Genomic DNA, 13,080 nt, shown 5'->3' with positions numbered 1-13,080 from the left:
CTGACGGTGGGGCAGGAACCAAGGCAAGCAGTATTGAGACCTCTGGTCCTGGGATGAGAATGTCCGGATCAGACGGCTGTTCACGGAGGGAGGGGGAAATAAAAATAGAGAAAAGCCAACCCCACTGCTGCCTGTCTAATTCACCCTCTTCATAACCTGGAATATTTTTTTACAGACCACAGAATAGAACCACACACATCTTGGCAAATAAAAGCAGTTGTTCCTCAATAAAAATGTTATAAATTCTTCCATCTTACAATTCTGTAGTGAGTTGCTTACATAGTCATTGGACTGTGGTGGGTTAAAAAAAAAAAGAATGCTGTTATGGAGTTCCTGTCATTTCCTTGAAGGTGACAAAAATATTGGAAAGTTGACGACCACAAGCAGACATTTTAATTGGGTGATATGAGTGAATTTGCAACGCTCTTTCGAAAATATTTGATGCTGGATTGTGGAGAAAGTAAGAACATCACGAGAGGCAGCTACCATCTTAGCTGGCTATACTGTACTAACAATGACAGAATCCAGATATTTGTGTTTGGAAGTTATTTCTCTTGGTTTTCATCTCTGGCTTCCAGCCCAGAATTTGAGGCTGCTGTATTGGCAGTTCTAGAGGGTCCCACGTGGCTCTCCGTAGTGTATTTGGATTAGAAATGGGAGGTCTTGTTTTTCTCCTAAACACTAGTTTCCCTTTCCTATTGTACATACTTGGTGGATTTTGTCATGCTGTGAGGTGGTTTCCAATGAGTTAATCTGTTGAAAATGCTTTGATACTCATGCCTGGCTCAGGATGAGTCATTCTTAAGGAACTAAGTATAAGGCTTGCAAAAATAGGCTTTCTACCTTTAATGCATGTGGCTTCCTTGTTGCAGAAGACATAAACAGGTTCCTCATATTCACAATTAATTTTGTTTCTATTGTTTGGATAAGGAATAGCCCTGACATTGGCTTGTACATGGAATGTAGCTCTACTCATTTCAAATGCACAACTTATGGAGTTGCTGTCAGTGGCACTATTAAACCCAAAGCATTTGTTTTAGTCTTATGAGACACGTATAGAGCTTCTTTTTAAAAAGACTTTTCAGCTCTCACTTGGGAGAAAAATATTATGTTGGAAATGGTTTGGGAAGAGTGGATTCTAACAACCAGCTTTTTCTCTCTCAGTGAGCATTGATTTTTACAGTCTCCAAGTGGTGGGAAGCAACTGAACTGACAGAAGGGTCCAACAAACCCCGCAGCTAGCATATGTTGGATGGATTTCAAAATGTATTCTTTTGGTTGGTCAGACACTGAAGAAGCTAAAGCAGCCAAGACTGGGAAATACATAGGAAAGCTAGATGAAGGATGTTTAAAAAAATTACTTCAATTACAGAAGGTGTTTCTGTTTTTCTTTTCAGGGCACTTTTTCGTGGAAACTCGGATGTTGATCAGCTAGGAAAAATCTTTGAGTAAGTAATAGCTTCCTGCATTTTTTTCACACAATTAATTTTTAGTGCAATAAGTGCACAGGAATCATTCATCTGTTGCTGAGTCCAGATACTGCCCTTCTAAATAAAACTTCTATCTTACTTTCCAAGCACTAGATATGCCTTTTTTATAGGAGGGGCAAATCCCTTTCTTCAGATTGACTGCTCTATAGAATGTCACTACAGGAATGTCACCAGCATCTGTTGCCTATTGTCTTTAATGATGTTGGTGACAGCAGTGCAAATCCCCCTCCCCACTTAGTGAAATTCTATTATTTCATTTTTTTAAGAACAAACATGTTAGCAGTCTCTTCCATGTCTGTGTTCCATGAGAAGTGCCACAATTCTGGAATCAAATGTTCATCCTACAATTGTATTGAGTCTTCTTGCTTTTTAATTTCATAAAGTGGCAAGGCTTCCCCCTAGTGCCTTACAATTTCAGGAATTTTTGTACACTGTATTTCTTTTCTAGGTGTACCCTAACCTGCTATGCAGAGGCAGCACTGGATCATCCATCAAATCTCTTTGCTTTTGTTTCATACTATGGCATAACTGTGATGTGGTCTCCTTTCTCTTCCTTTCCCATCCATTCTCCTTACCTTGTGTTCCTTGCCTTTTTAGATTGTAAGCCTGAAGGCAATTCCCCCATCTCCGCACTTAAATTGATGTGAGCCAATTGGCCTGCAAAGATGGGTAGCTGCATACTGGCTGGTCCTTCATCCCTTGTAGCCAGGCCGTCTCCTGTGCATGCATTATATAAGGGATGAGAAACTTCCGGCCATCCAGAAGTTGCTGGACTCCAGTTCCTATCAGTCCTAGCCAGCCTCACCAGCAGTCAGGGGTTGGGAAAATGAAGAGTCCGAGTACATCTGGAAGGCTACAGGTTCCCCATCACTGCTTTATGTGCAGATAATAGTTTGTACCACTGCAGCAACTGGCACTGGAGTACCCAGTCTTGGGACAGTTTACGGAGGATTGCTCCTATTGAATAATAGAAATTCTGGGCTCCTTTGGGAGAAAGGGCAAGATACAATTTTAATAATTAAATTAAATTAATCCCCTTTGGCACTGCAGTGGTCCGCTGCTTGATACCATTGTAGTCAAAATGGGACTTTATTTTATGATACATATTTTAAAATCCTATTTGTTTCCCCTAGTTAAGTCAGTATAGTGTTTTAAAAATTGGGATTGAAAGGCAAGTAGCTTCTGCTCTAGTCTGCTACTTAGAGTTCTCCGTTGTTTGGCACAACAACCTGCAGAAATGAAAAGAAAGACTTCCCGATGCCTTTTTAACACACTTTTTAGGAAACCCTTTCTTCAGCTGTGGAAGAATGACCAAGCTATGGATAGCATAGGTCATCAGTCTTGAAGAGCGGCTGCATGCATGAACTGCAGACATGAATGGTAGAGAAGTGATGCTCGGCAAACTCAGGATGGAGAATAAAAACAAACACTGTATTAACAGGGAGCTTAAGCTTCTGCTAGGCATTAGTGTGCAAGCCTCTAAGCACTGACTTCTTCGTTCTCTCCTTTCTGTTTCTTATGTTCATTTTTATGTAGTCTTTCTTACTAGAATGTGCACCAGCCCAGGCAACATGACCAATGGTTGTTTTTAACCATCAAGCAAGGAAGCCTGGGTTGTTGGGGATTGTTTGTTTGTTATTAAATTTATATCCCACCTTTCCTCCCAAAAGAGCCCAGGGTGGCGATATATCACCGGAAATATTTAAAAATAAAAAAGAGTGGCCCATACATAACATAAACACAGGATATTTTAAAAGTTAAAACATATATGCTCCAGATCCACACATGCAGCAGACTTCTACAGCATGCATCAGATGGGTAGATGCCCACTGAATGCATTGAAGAAAGAGGGTGAAAGGGAGAAAAAGCTCCTGCTCTTTACTGTGCTCATATTCTTCCCAACCTCAGTTTTACATTTTTTATTTCTTACTGTTGACAGTTTAGTAACATTTTTATTTAAGCGCTATTCTGTATATTCTGTCAGCAATATTCCAGTATATTGAGAAGGCTACAGTATGTTGGGGCGCTTTAGTTTAGAGAAAGGTAAGTAAAGGGGGATATAATAGGAGATATCTGAATTTATTGATTATTTATTTAGCATAAAACAATGCATGGTATTGAGGAACTGGATAGAGAACGCATAATAGTAGAACCCGGGGTCCATTCAACAAAACTGAATGTTAGAACATTCAAGACAGATAAAAGGACATTCTTTTCATCTAGTACATGGCTAAACTATGGAAAGCAGCTGCTGCAAGATATAGTGACAGTAACTGGCTTGAATGGCTTCAGATTTGCAGGGGGATAAGGCTACTAATGGATGCGGGTGGTGCTGTGGTCTAAACCACAGAGCCTAGGACTTGTGGATCAGAAGGTCCGCAGTTCAAATCCTCGCAACAGGGTGAGCTCCCGTTGCTCAGTCCCTGCTCCTGCCCACCTAGCAGTTCGAAAGCACATCAAGTGCAAGTAGATAAATAGGTACCGCTCCGGCAGGAAGGTAAACGGCATTTCCGTGCGCTGCTCTGGTTCACCAGAAGCGGCTTAGTCATACTGGCCACGTGACCCGGAAGCTATCTGCAGACAAACGCCGGATCCCTCGGCCTATAGAACAAGATAAGTGTACAACCCCAGAGTCATCCGTGACTGGACCTTATGGTCAGGGGTACCTCTACCTTTTAAGGCTACCAATGCTACTGGTCATGATGGCTAGATTTTACCCCCAGTACCATAGGCAGCATGCTTCTGGGTGCTTGTTGCTGGAGTATACAAATGGAAGAGTGCTGGGAAACTTATGGCCTTTTGTTGTTGGCTTTTTGGCTTCCCATGGGCATATGGTTGGGCAGCTGAACTACAACTCCCGTCAGCCCTAGGCAGGCATGGCCAATAGCCAGGGGTGATGGGAGTTGTAATTCAGAAACATCTTGCGAGCCAAAGGTTCCCTACACCTTTGGAAGATCATGGCAAGGAAAGGAAATCTTATTTTCTCCAGACCAATTTATTCAGTTCTGAAAAGCCACTTTTTCAAAGAGCTTTTTAGAAAAGAGTCAAACAGTGCTTTTGCCAAACTTATCACTGTCCAATTTTAAAACTGTATCGTTTTCTGGAGATTTTTATTTTGGACAACACGATTTCAATAGCTGGTTTTTGTCTTTACCAAGTTGGCTTCCATTTCCTGTGTGCTCTGCCCCACTGTATATGACTCATCAGCATGGCTAATTTGTCATGCCCCTGAATAGCTTTTCCTGCGCAGTCTAGAAAAAGTCAGCCTTCAGTGGTTTGGTCTTTTTGGCGCTGGGAATGATCCCTTCAGTTCATTTATATATGGCTTTACTAGATAAAGAATGCTTTGATATGTGCACTGTGCGTTTTTTCATGGCATAAGAAGCATGGCTGCAATCCTTTTTTTAAAAAATAAAGAATACAAATTATTTATGACATTTCTGGTGGGGGAAATGAGCCAGGACATGGCTGAGCAGCCAGAAAACAGCTTTTTCTATTTGTTTCTAGTGGGTGCAATTACCTGTGTGGAAAAGAATTTCCCCATGAATCCGAAAGAGAAAATGCTATGCCAACTTGAGCAGCCACAAGACATTCATTATTGCAAGTCTTCTTGCAGCGGCAGGGAAATGGCCAAGTCTCTGTTCCAGCTGTACTTTACTATTTCTAGCATTTCTCTTGCTTCAGAATAAGCTTAGTAGCACTTTTCTGTTTCCACAACAGGCAGCCCCAAAAATCTAATTGCTAGCACAAAGATGCTGCTTGCATCTCCAAGGGGGCACATACATCACGATTTGTTTTCTGCGGACTGGAGTAGGACCAGGAATGGGCAGAAGATAGATCAGGCTCTAAGTGGGAGATCTCTGGGTGCTTTGAAGTATGTTGACAAGGGTTCCTGAATCGGAGCTGTTTAACAAATATTGATGTTGATGTTTTAATGTTATATTGATTTATATAACCCAGGTTTGATTATGCATTCCTTTTATATTGTACCTCACTCTGGGATCATTTTAATCAAGGGCAGAGCAGAAACCTTTTAAATAAATAAATACTGTAATAATGTCGACAACAAAATTAGTCCTCCCCGCTTTCTAAAGAGAGGGGGCAGGAATAGAATTCTGTACAGAAGGACTGTGGCCTTGGTTCAGTTCTGGTGCTCAAAACAAATTTCTGGACTCTGAATAATTTAATTCTAAGCGCTTTTAGCACTCGAGTCTGGTTGGGATTCTAGAAAAAAAAAGTAGATTCTGCAAGTCTAAAGCCTGCCCATCCCTGGAGTATGTTATCCATGGAAATGCTATGCTTACACAGGTGCAAGGCATAAAAAGAGGTAAAGCAAAGCATAAGGTAAGAAGCAGCTCCTTTCTCTTTGCAATGGGATATGTGAGAGGAAACAGAGCTTCCACTTTGGTTGTATATATCCACCTCCTCGAGACAAACTGTTGTGTAATGCTTTCTGTGCTGTTTCAACTCCTTGTCCTACAGTTTCCTGCAACGCTTTAAGCGAGAGCCATTTCTGCCTCGCCTCTCATTGCTCTTTTTGTGATGTTTCTTATAGAACCAAGGGAAGTGCACCAAGTAGTTCAAGAAGTAGCAAGTAGGAGTGGTCGCTGTAATTCCCAGGGTAATTGTAAAGTTTATTTGGGATTATAGAATCCAAGGGCTGGGCTGGACCAAAAGGCTATCTGACCCAACTTCCAGCTGTGATGAAGGGCCATCCCTCCATCCATCTGCTGCTTTCCCATACCGTTTGTTTATTTTTCTCATACATGGGCAGAAGGGCAGCTGAACAACCAAATGTGTTGAGCACCTAGGAAAAGTGTTGTAAAAATACCAGGACTGCGGTCCTGAGCACATTCGAGTGGAAGCAGTTTCCGTTGCAATAGGTGTTGACATCATCAGTGATGTTGGTTTTCTGGGAAAATTTGAGTGGGAAATTAGAATGCACATTAGGATAATTTGTATAGGGAAATTTGCATGGGAAAATGTTCAGTTTGCATCAGAAAAAATTATCAGATCCCCTAGAGTGTATTCTGATTTAGTATGTTGACATTACTTGCATTTAGTAAGCATAGCAAAATAATTAGAAATGGCCAACCTCACTTTATACTGTATTTGCATTTGACAGCCATTCATTGTGACTAATGAACTTATGAAACCTGGAATTTTTCTGTGGAGAAATAAGCGCTGGAAAGGTGTCTTGCCCACATCACTGGTCATCACTATTTACTACTGTATTTTTTATTTATTTGTAACTAGTTCTCAAGGTGTTGATTCATATATATTTACATGAATTGCGGTTAGGTCATGTGTTTTGTGTATCTGTAAGAAACAACATGATATCTATATGTTGACTGCATATCTTGCATTGCCCCACACTTCAGGGATACATGCATGTAGCTGCCATCATGTATGTCAGTCCTGGGAGTGTGATATTTAAAAATAGCAGTTGTGGGAAGCTGAAGTAACTCACTGTCAGTCACCTAAAAAAATACGGTACATTATGTTATGATGAATAAATGCTAATAATAGTAAGTATTCTTATTATTAGGCACTTACTCTGTGTGTGTGTGTGTGTGGTGTGTGTGTGTGTGTGTGTGTGTGTGTGTGTGTGTGTATGAAAGAAAGAAAGAAAGAAAGAAAGAAAGAAAGAAAGAAAGAAAGAAAGGACAGTCCCTGTCCAAAAACTCAAATCTTAATAGGAATGTGAAATACAACACAAAAGGAGACAAGAATGGAGAGGGAAGAAGAAAACAAATAATAAATAATGGCATCACTCGGCATCCAGTTAATGTATATGCAAATACTTAAGCCTTTATATGGTAAACCTGCTCAACCTCTACTGAAAACTAAAATAATAAGCTGATAAAGTATTGGGGTTGTATTCAATTAAGTTTTATTCAGAGAATATTTTTTTCTGTAAACCGCCCTGACACATAGGGTGGTAAATAAATTCAATAAATAAAATAATGAAATAAAAATAATGAAATACCTACTGGAATTAATGACCCTGTTAGCTGTGCCCATGGATTTTAAAGGATCTACTCTGAGTAGGACCAATGCAAACTATTTGTGACATTTCTAGTGGGGAAAATGCATTGAATACAACCTTTCCTCTCCCATTAATTGTGGTTATAGTTTTGTTTCATTTTGTATTGATTTCATTTTTAGTTATTTTCACTTATATCCCATTCAAAACCTCCCAGCAGTTTACCTGGGCCGCCCTCTCTCTTCCGGGCTGGGCTTTAATAAGATACCAGCATCTAGTGTGTTTTGTATCCTCTGGTTTTTCCCTGTGCTTCTTTTGCCTCTCGGCTAATCCTGTTATAAGGACATTCAGTTGATGTTATGTGCCATCCCGGGGTGTTTTTATATTACATTGTGGAGGAATTTTAAATATTACTGGGGAAATTCTGCATTAGTGTAGGTTTGATTTTTTTTAAAAAAACCTGACATAAATAAAGCTGCTATGATAAAGACAGTTGCAACAGAGGAAGTTGAAAGCTATTTTTTTATTTCTGACTGTACGTTTAATTTGCTAGTAAACCATGCATGCAAGACTTATGAGTTTGCACAACGGTCACAACAAAATCAACCTTCAGCACTAGGCGGGATCTGCAAGGTTATCCTGTGCCTTGTGGTTATTGGGTAGCCAAAATCAGCACTCCTGACACCTGCAGAATCCTCCACCTTGAGATACAGTAACAGCTTCACTAGACACGCTCACTAAAAGAACGGTTCCTGGGAAACTAGAGCAGTGCTGCCGCCTTGTGGCACAACACAAACTTTTCCTTCTTGTTTCCCGGCCTTCCACGTGGCTTTGTGCCTCAAAGGAATACTAAACTCAATTGCAAATGCCAGTTTTGCTTATAATCTGGTATGAAATGACAGCTGAATATCTCAATGAGGCGTCCATCAGGGACCCCTGCTTCCCTTGCTTTCTGCCTGCAGCCCTGTTTTTTAAACCTTCTGCCTTGTCCATTTAATTCCCAACTGCAATCAAACTTTTAGGTACAGTATTTGTAACTGCATTTGCCTACATTCCCAGGCAGGGATCTCCCATTCTTCTCTCTCTCTGTTGTTTTTCAACATTGTCTGTTTTGGATTCTAATCTCTTTGGGTACAGACACCTGTATGTTTCCCCTTATGTGGCCATAAGCTGCAATGCCACTGAAAAATAAGAACAGTGATAATAAGCAAACTCTGATATATCCTGATACATGAGGTTTTTCTGGCTGCAGTCCTAACCCACTAGCCTTGGAGTGATCCCCATTGAATTATAATTGGCTTTTGCTCTTTTAACTTTGGGAGTAGAGGATGGAGGATTTTGGGGGGCACAGCTGGCTCAGCCACTAGGCAGACTGAATCAGCTGCTTCAGGCAGCAGAAGCTCCCGAAGGCGACAGCCCTGCGGACACCCCACCTGCTCCAGCGCAGAAGCCGGCGTCAGCTGAAATCGTGTGAGGTCTTGCTGAGTGTGCGAGATCTCACATGATTAGCATCAGCTGCATCAGCGATGGCACCAGTTTGGGGGAAGTGTGCTGTAGAGGGATAGTGCCAGGGTGTGGCACAAAGTGCATTTTTCAAGTGGGTGAGATATGTCATCAGATAGTGAAAAAGAAGCGCAGGGGTGTGAATGAAGCAGTATGTAGTGGTGCTTTTCTTGGAGCTAAATGCCTGATTCTTTCTTCCTCTCTTCCTTGCACAGTGCAATTGGGCTTCCTAAAGAAGAGGACTGGCCCAGTGACGTTGCCCTCCCAAGGAATGCTTTTCCTGCTAGAGATCCACAGCCCATTGAGCTTTTCGTAACTGATATTGATGAACTAGGCAAAGACTTGCTGCTTGTAAGTGTCTGCTCCACTGAATATATAATAATAATAATAATAATAATAATTTATTATTTATACCCCGCCCATCTGGCTGAGTTTCCCCAGCCACTCTGGGCGGCTCCCAATCAGTGTTAAAGACAGTACAGCATTACACTGAAGCTTTAGAAACTAGCTGCTGCCAGTATCGCGTGACCCAAACAAAAAGCAATATGCTTTATACCTCAGGTTAAGAACTTAATTCGTTCTGGAGGTCCATTCTTAACCTGAAACTGTTCTTAACCTGAGGTACCACTTTAGCTAATGGGGCCTCCAGCTGCTGCCACGCCGCCAGAGCACGATTTCTGTTCTAATCCTGAAGCAAAGTTCTTAACCTGAGGTACTATTTCTGGGTTTGTTGTTGTTTAGTTGTTTAGCCGTGTCCAACTCTTCGTGACCCCCTGGACCAGAGCACGCCAGGCACTGTTATCTTCCACTGCCTCCCGCAGTTTGGTCAGACTCGTGTTTGTGGCTTCGAGAACACTGTCCAACCATCTCGTCCTCTGTCGTCCCCTTCTCCTTGTGCCCTCCATCTTTCCCAACATCAGGGTCTTTTCCAGGGAGTCTTCTCTTCTCATGAGGTGGCCAAAGTATTGGAGCCTCAGCTTCACGATCTGTCCTTCCAGTGAGCACTCAGGGCTGATTTCCTTAAGAATGGATACGTTTGATCTTCTTGCAGTCCATGGGACTCTCAAGAGTCTCCTCCAGCACCACAGTTCAAAAGCATCAATTCTTCGGCGATCAGCCTTCTTTATGGTCCAGCTCTCACTTCCATACATCACTACTGGATTTCTGGGTTAGCGGAGTCTGTAACCTGAAACGTCTTTAACCCGAAGTACCACTGTATATGAAATTAATAGGAGTATAAATGAAGTGTGTTAAAATCTTTTCTGCTCATTTTGGATATTAATAATTATAGTGTTTCTCTCCCTCATGGTAGATTGCGGCTGGGTTGGAAGCAAGGGCACGAAACCTCAGTTTTTCCATTATTTTCCTTTAATCGGAATAAAGGAACTGCTGCCATTCTTTGCTAAGCTTTTAAGGGACAGTATCATAAGATGAGCCTTGCTGTTGTCTTAGACTCCACTTCTAATTTGTTATTATTGTCTCATTTTCCCTACATACAGAAATGTTTGGCATTCAACCCCACAAAGAGAATATCAGCTTACGATGCCTTATCTCACCCTTATTTTCATGATCTGGAGAAATGCAAGGAGAATACAAACTCTGATTTGTCATCCCTTCAAAACTCCACTGAGATGACTACACCATAAGGCTGCTTGAGGTCCAACTTACAGATGAACAAAATGTAGATGATAAGGTCACCGTTGAGGGTAAAAAAACCATAGCTGTCTGACTGAAGGTTATTCCCCAGAGGCTCTATGCGTTGTCTGAGTGCTTCTTTGGGATGATGACCTGCTTCTCCTCGGAAAATGACCAAGTTGCCTTCATCAAAGCAAATGCAAGAGTCAAGGTTTCCAATGACTCCCTCTGTGGCTTGATGTTTGTTTAGTTGACCTGAGGATCACCAGGTGAAGAGAAGCTGCTGACCAGTTTTTGCTGCCATTTTCTTCTTCCTTACATTGAATGGTGCCGTCATGGATTAGAGAAATCCAGTCTCACTACCAAAACCTGACTTAACCTCGGTGTCTAGGTGCTGAAGTCTGATTCGGTACTCCTTTGGAGTTAACGGTGATAGTCTGTTTGCTTTGCTTAAAAAAAATGATTTCAGAAAATTACTTCCTTAAAAGCAATATTTAAAAGAATGACATTGAAAATACTGAACCTCTATACAGCCTGCAGTTAAGAGAAATGTGTACAAACACATCTGGCTATTGTAATCACACAGGAATGTCCTTCCCTGATAGGAAACATGAGATGATAATTATAGCATTTTGTTGCTACTCATAATAACTTGTGTCTGTAGCTTAATGCACAAGGGTATTATTAACAAGATTGTGCACATATGGAAAAGGGAAAAGGTGGGGTTTCTTTTAAAAAAAAGAATGTGAGGATCACTTCTCTAGTCTGCTGATGTTATTATGTCAGTCATCGCAAAGTGTAACTTCTTTATTCATCCTTTCATGATACTGTTGTACATCTTCAGCAGTGATACATTTCCGACATCTATCATGCCCAGTTAACATGCTTAAATGGGTATACGAAAAACCAAGTGTTCCTTTAGTATTACCTCCATATTATTTTCAGCGAACAATGAAAAGCACGTGCTGAAATGTTTTCCCTGTCTTTGGAGAACAAATCTGACTTCACAATCCTATTGTCACTTACCTGGAAGTAAGATTCATTGAACTCAGTGGGACTTACTTTTGAACTGACAGGTATAGGGTTATAGTGCAAGGATGCAATCCTGTGTGCTTTTTCCTGGGAGTAAGCTACATTGAGCACAGTGGGACTGACTTCCGAGGAAGCATGCATAGGATTGTGTTGTTAGGAGCCAAGCGCTCGCTACAGCATTGCTTAACATACAAACACTGAACGCCTTACCCACAATAAACCTCAGGCACTGGAGTGCACAAATTGTCCCTGCATATCAACCTCAGATCCTTTACATTTCATGTAATTTAGGATATTTTATTTTTCTACACCGTGAAGCAGGAGGAGCCCTTCTGAATCACCGTTTAGATTTATCGCTTTGCTCTGCTTTCTCTGCCAAACATGCCAGCCAGCTTTATTCAGTAATTCACCTAGCTGCCTTATCACAAATACTTTAAATGTTACATTAAATTTTGTATATATTTTAGTTTTAAGGGTTTTTGTTTTTTTAAAAAAAATAGAATTTTAAAAAGAAAATTTATTTTTGTAGTATGGTTTTGATGAAATATTTTTAATCCACGAGAGATGTACTCCTAGCCTGGTTCTACTGTAGTGATCCAGATGTAACTCTAGGGAAATACTGCCCAAATATGTTACAGCTGTAACAACAGCAACAACCAGAGGGATAGGTGCTGTTGGAAATAACTGATGGCTAGTACTGTTAACACACACAATAATTAATGCTGTGCTAACCCATCCTTTTGTTTTTGTTTTTGTCATTTCAATTTGCTGGGGGCCGAACTCTATGGGACAATTGGGTAGTTCTGTCCTTGGGTGCAATTTTCTCCCAGGGGACAGACTGACCAGTATTAGACCCCTAGCATGGGGACAGGTGGCTTTAACCCTTTGCATTCCCAATCTGGAGTGGGGCTCTCCCCACCCACCCACCAAATCTGTTTAAATGGGACCTTTCTTTGGAATTCAAATTACAAGTGCAGGGAAGCCCGATCCAGATCAGAATGAGAGCACATAGGGTTAAAGCCCGCTAGCCCCATGCTTGGTTGCCAATCAGAATAGGGAGGCCAGCACTGGATATGAGGACCTATACTCAAGGGCAGAACTATGCTGGTAAGGTCACTTGTAATTTGGCCCTGAACTGTATCAGCCACTCTTTTGTCCTTGCATGTTCACTTGTAGGAGATTCCTCCAACATTTCCTGGTGCATTCTCCATGCAGCAGCAGGGAAATGGAAGGATGTTGGTGTTGAAAAATTCTCCAACGCAGTGGACTTTCCCCCCAGGTGCTGCTGCTCATCCTTTGCCCTAAAGCCTCAAATGAAGTGTAGAGAAAGCTTTCTTTTGGGTGTGCCCTGAGCATCGCATGGCACAAAAGGTTTGCTTTAGGTGCAGTGTGTAGCTTCACTTTGCATGCTTAATTTTCCTAGTCTTTAAGTAG

General features: G+C 41.4%; 1 protein-coding gene across 4 annotated transcripts in view; it reads left to right on the top strand.

Annotated features, from left to right (window-relative positions):
- CDK6 (cyclin dependent kinase 6) overlaps positions 1-12,565 on the top strand; it is a 105,923-nt gene extending 93,358 nt beyond the window's left edge. For all 4 annotated transcript variants that reach the window (XM_081833861.1, XM_081833863.1, XM_081833862.1 and 1 more), the window contains exons 6-8: positions 1,398-1,448; positions 9,195-9,330; positions 10,479-12,565. In XM_081833861.1, the coding sequence (XP_081689987.1) occupies positions 1,398-1,448; positions 9,195-9,330; positions 10,479-10,625 (334 nt within the window). In that variant the 3' untranslated portion in view covers positions 10,626-12,565. The remainder of the gene's footprint in view (positions 1-1,397; positions 1,449-9,194; positions 9,331-10,478) is intronic.
- Positions 12,566-13,080: the final 515 nt, after the last annotated feature.

The sequence above is a fragment of the Podarcis erhardii genome (genome assembly GCF_964252035.2).
Source record: "Podarcis erhardii genome assembly, chromosome: 12".
Classification (NCBI taxonomy): Eukaryota; Metazoa; Chordata; class Lepidosauria; order Squamata; family Lacertidae; genus Podarcis; species Podarcis erhardii.
The sequence above is the reverse complement of the archived record's forward strand: the minus strand, read 5'-3'. Positions and strand labels throughout refer to the sequence as shown.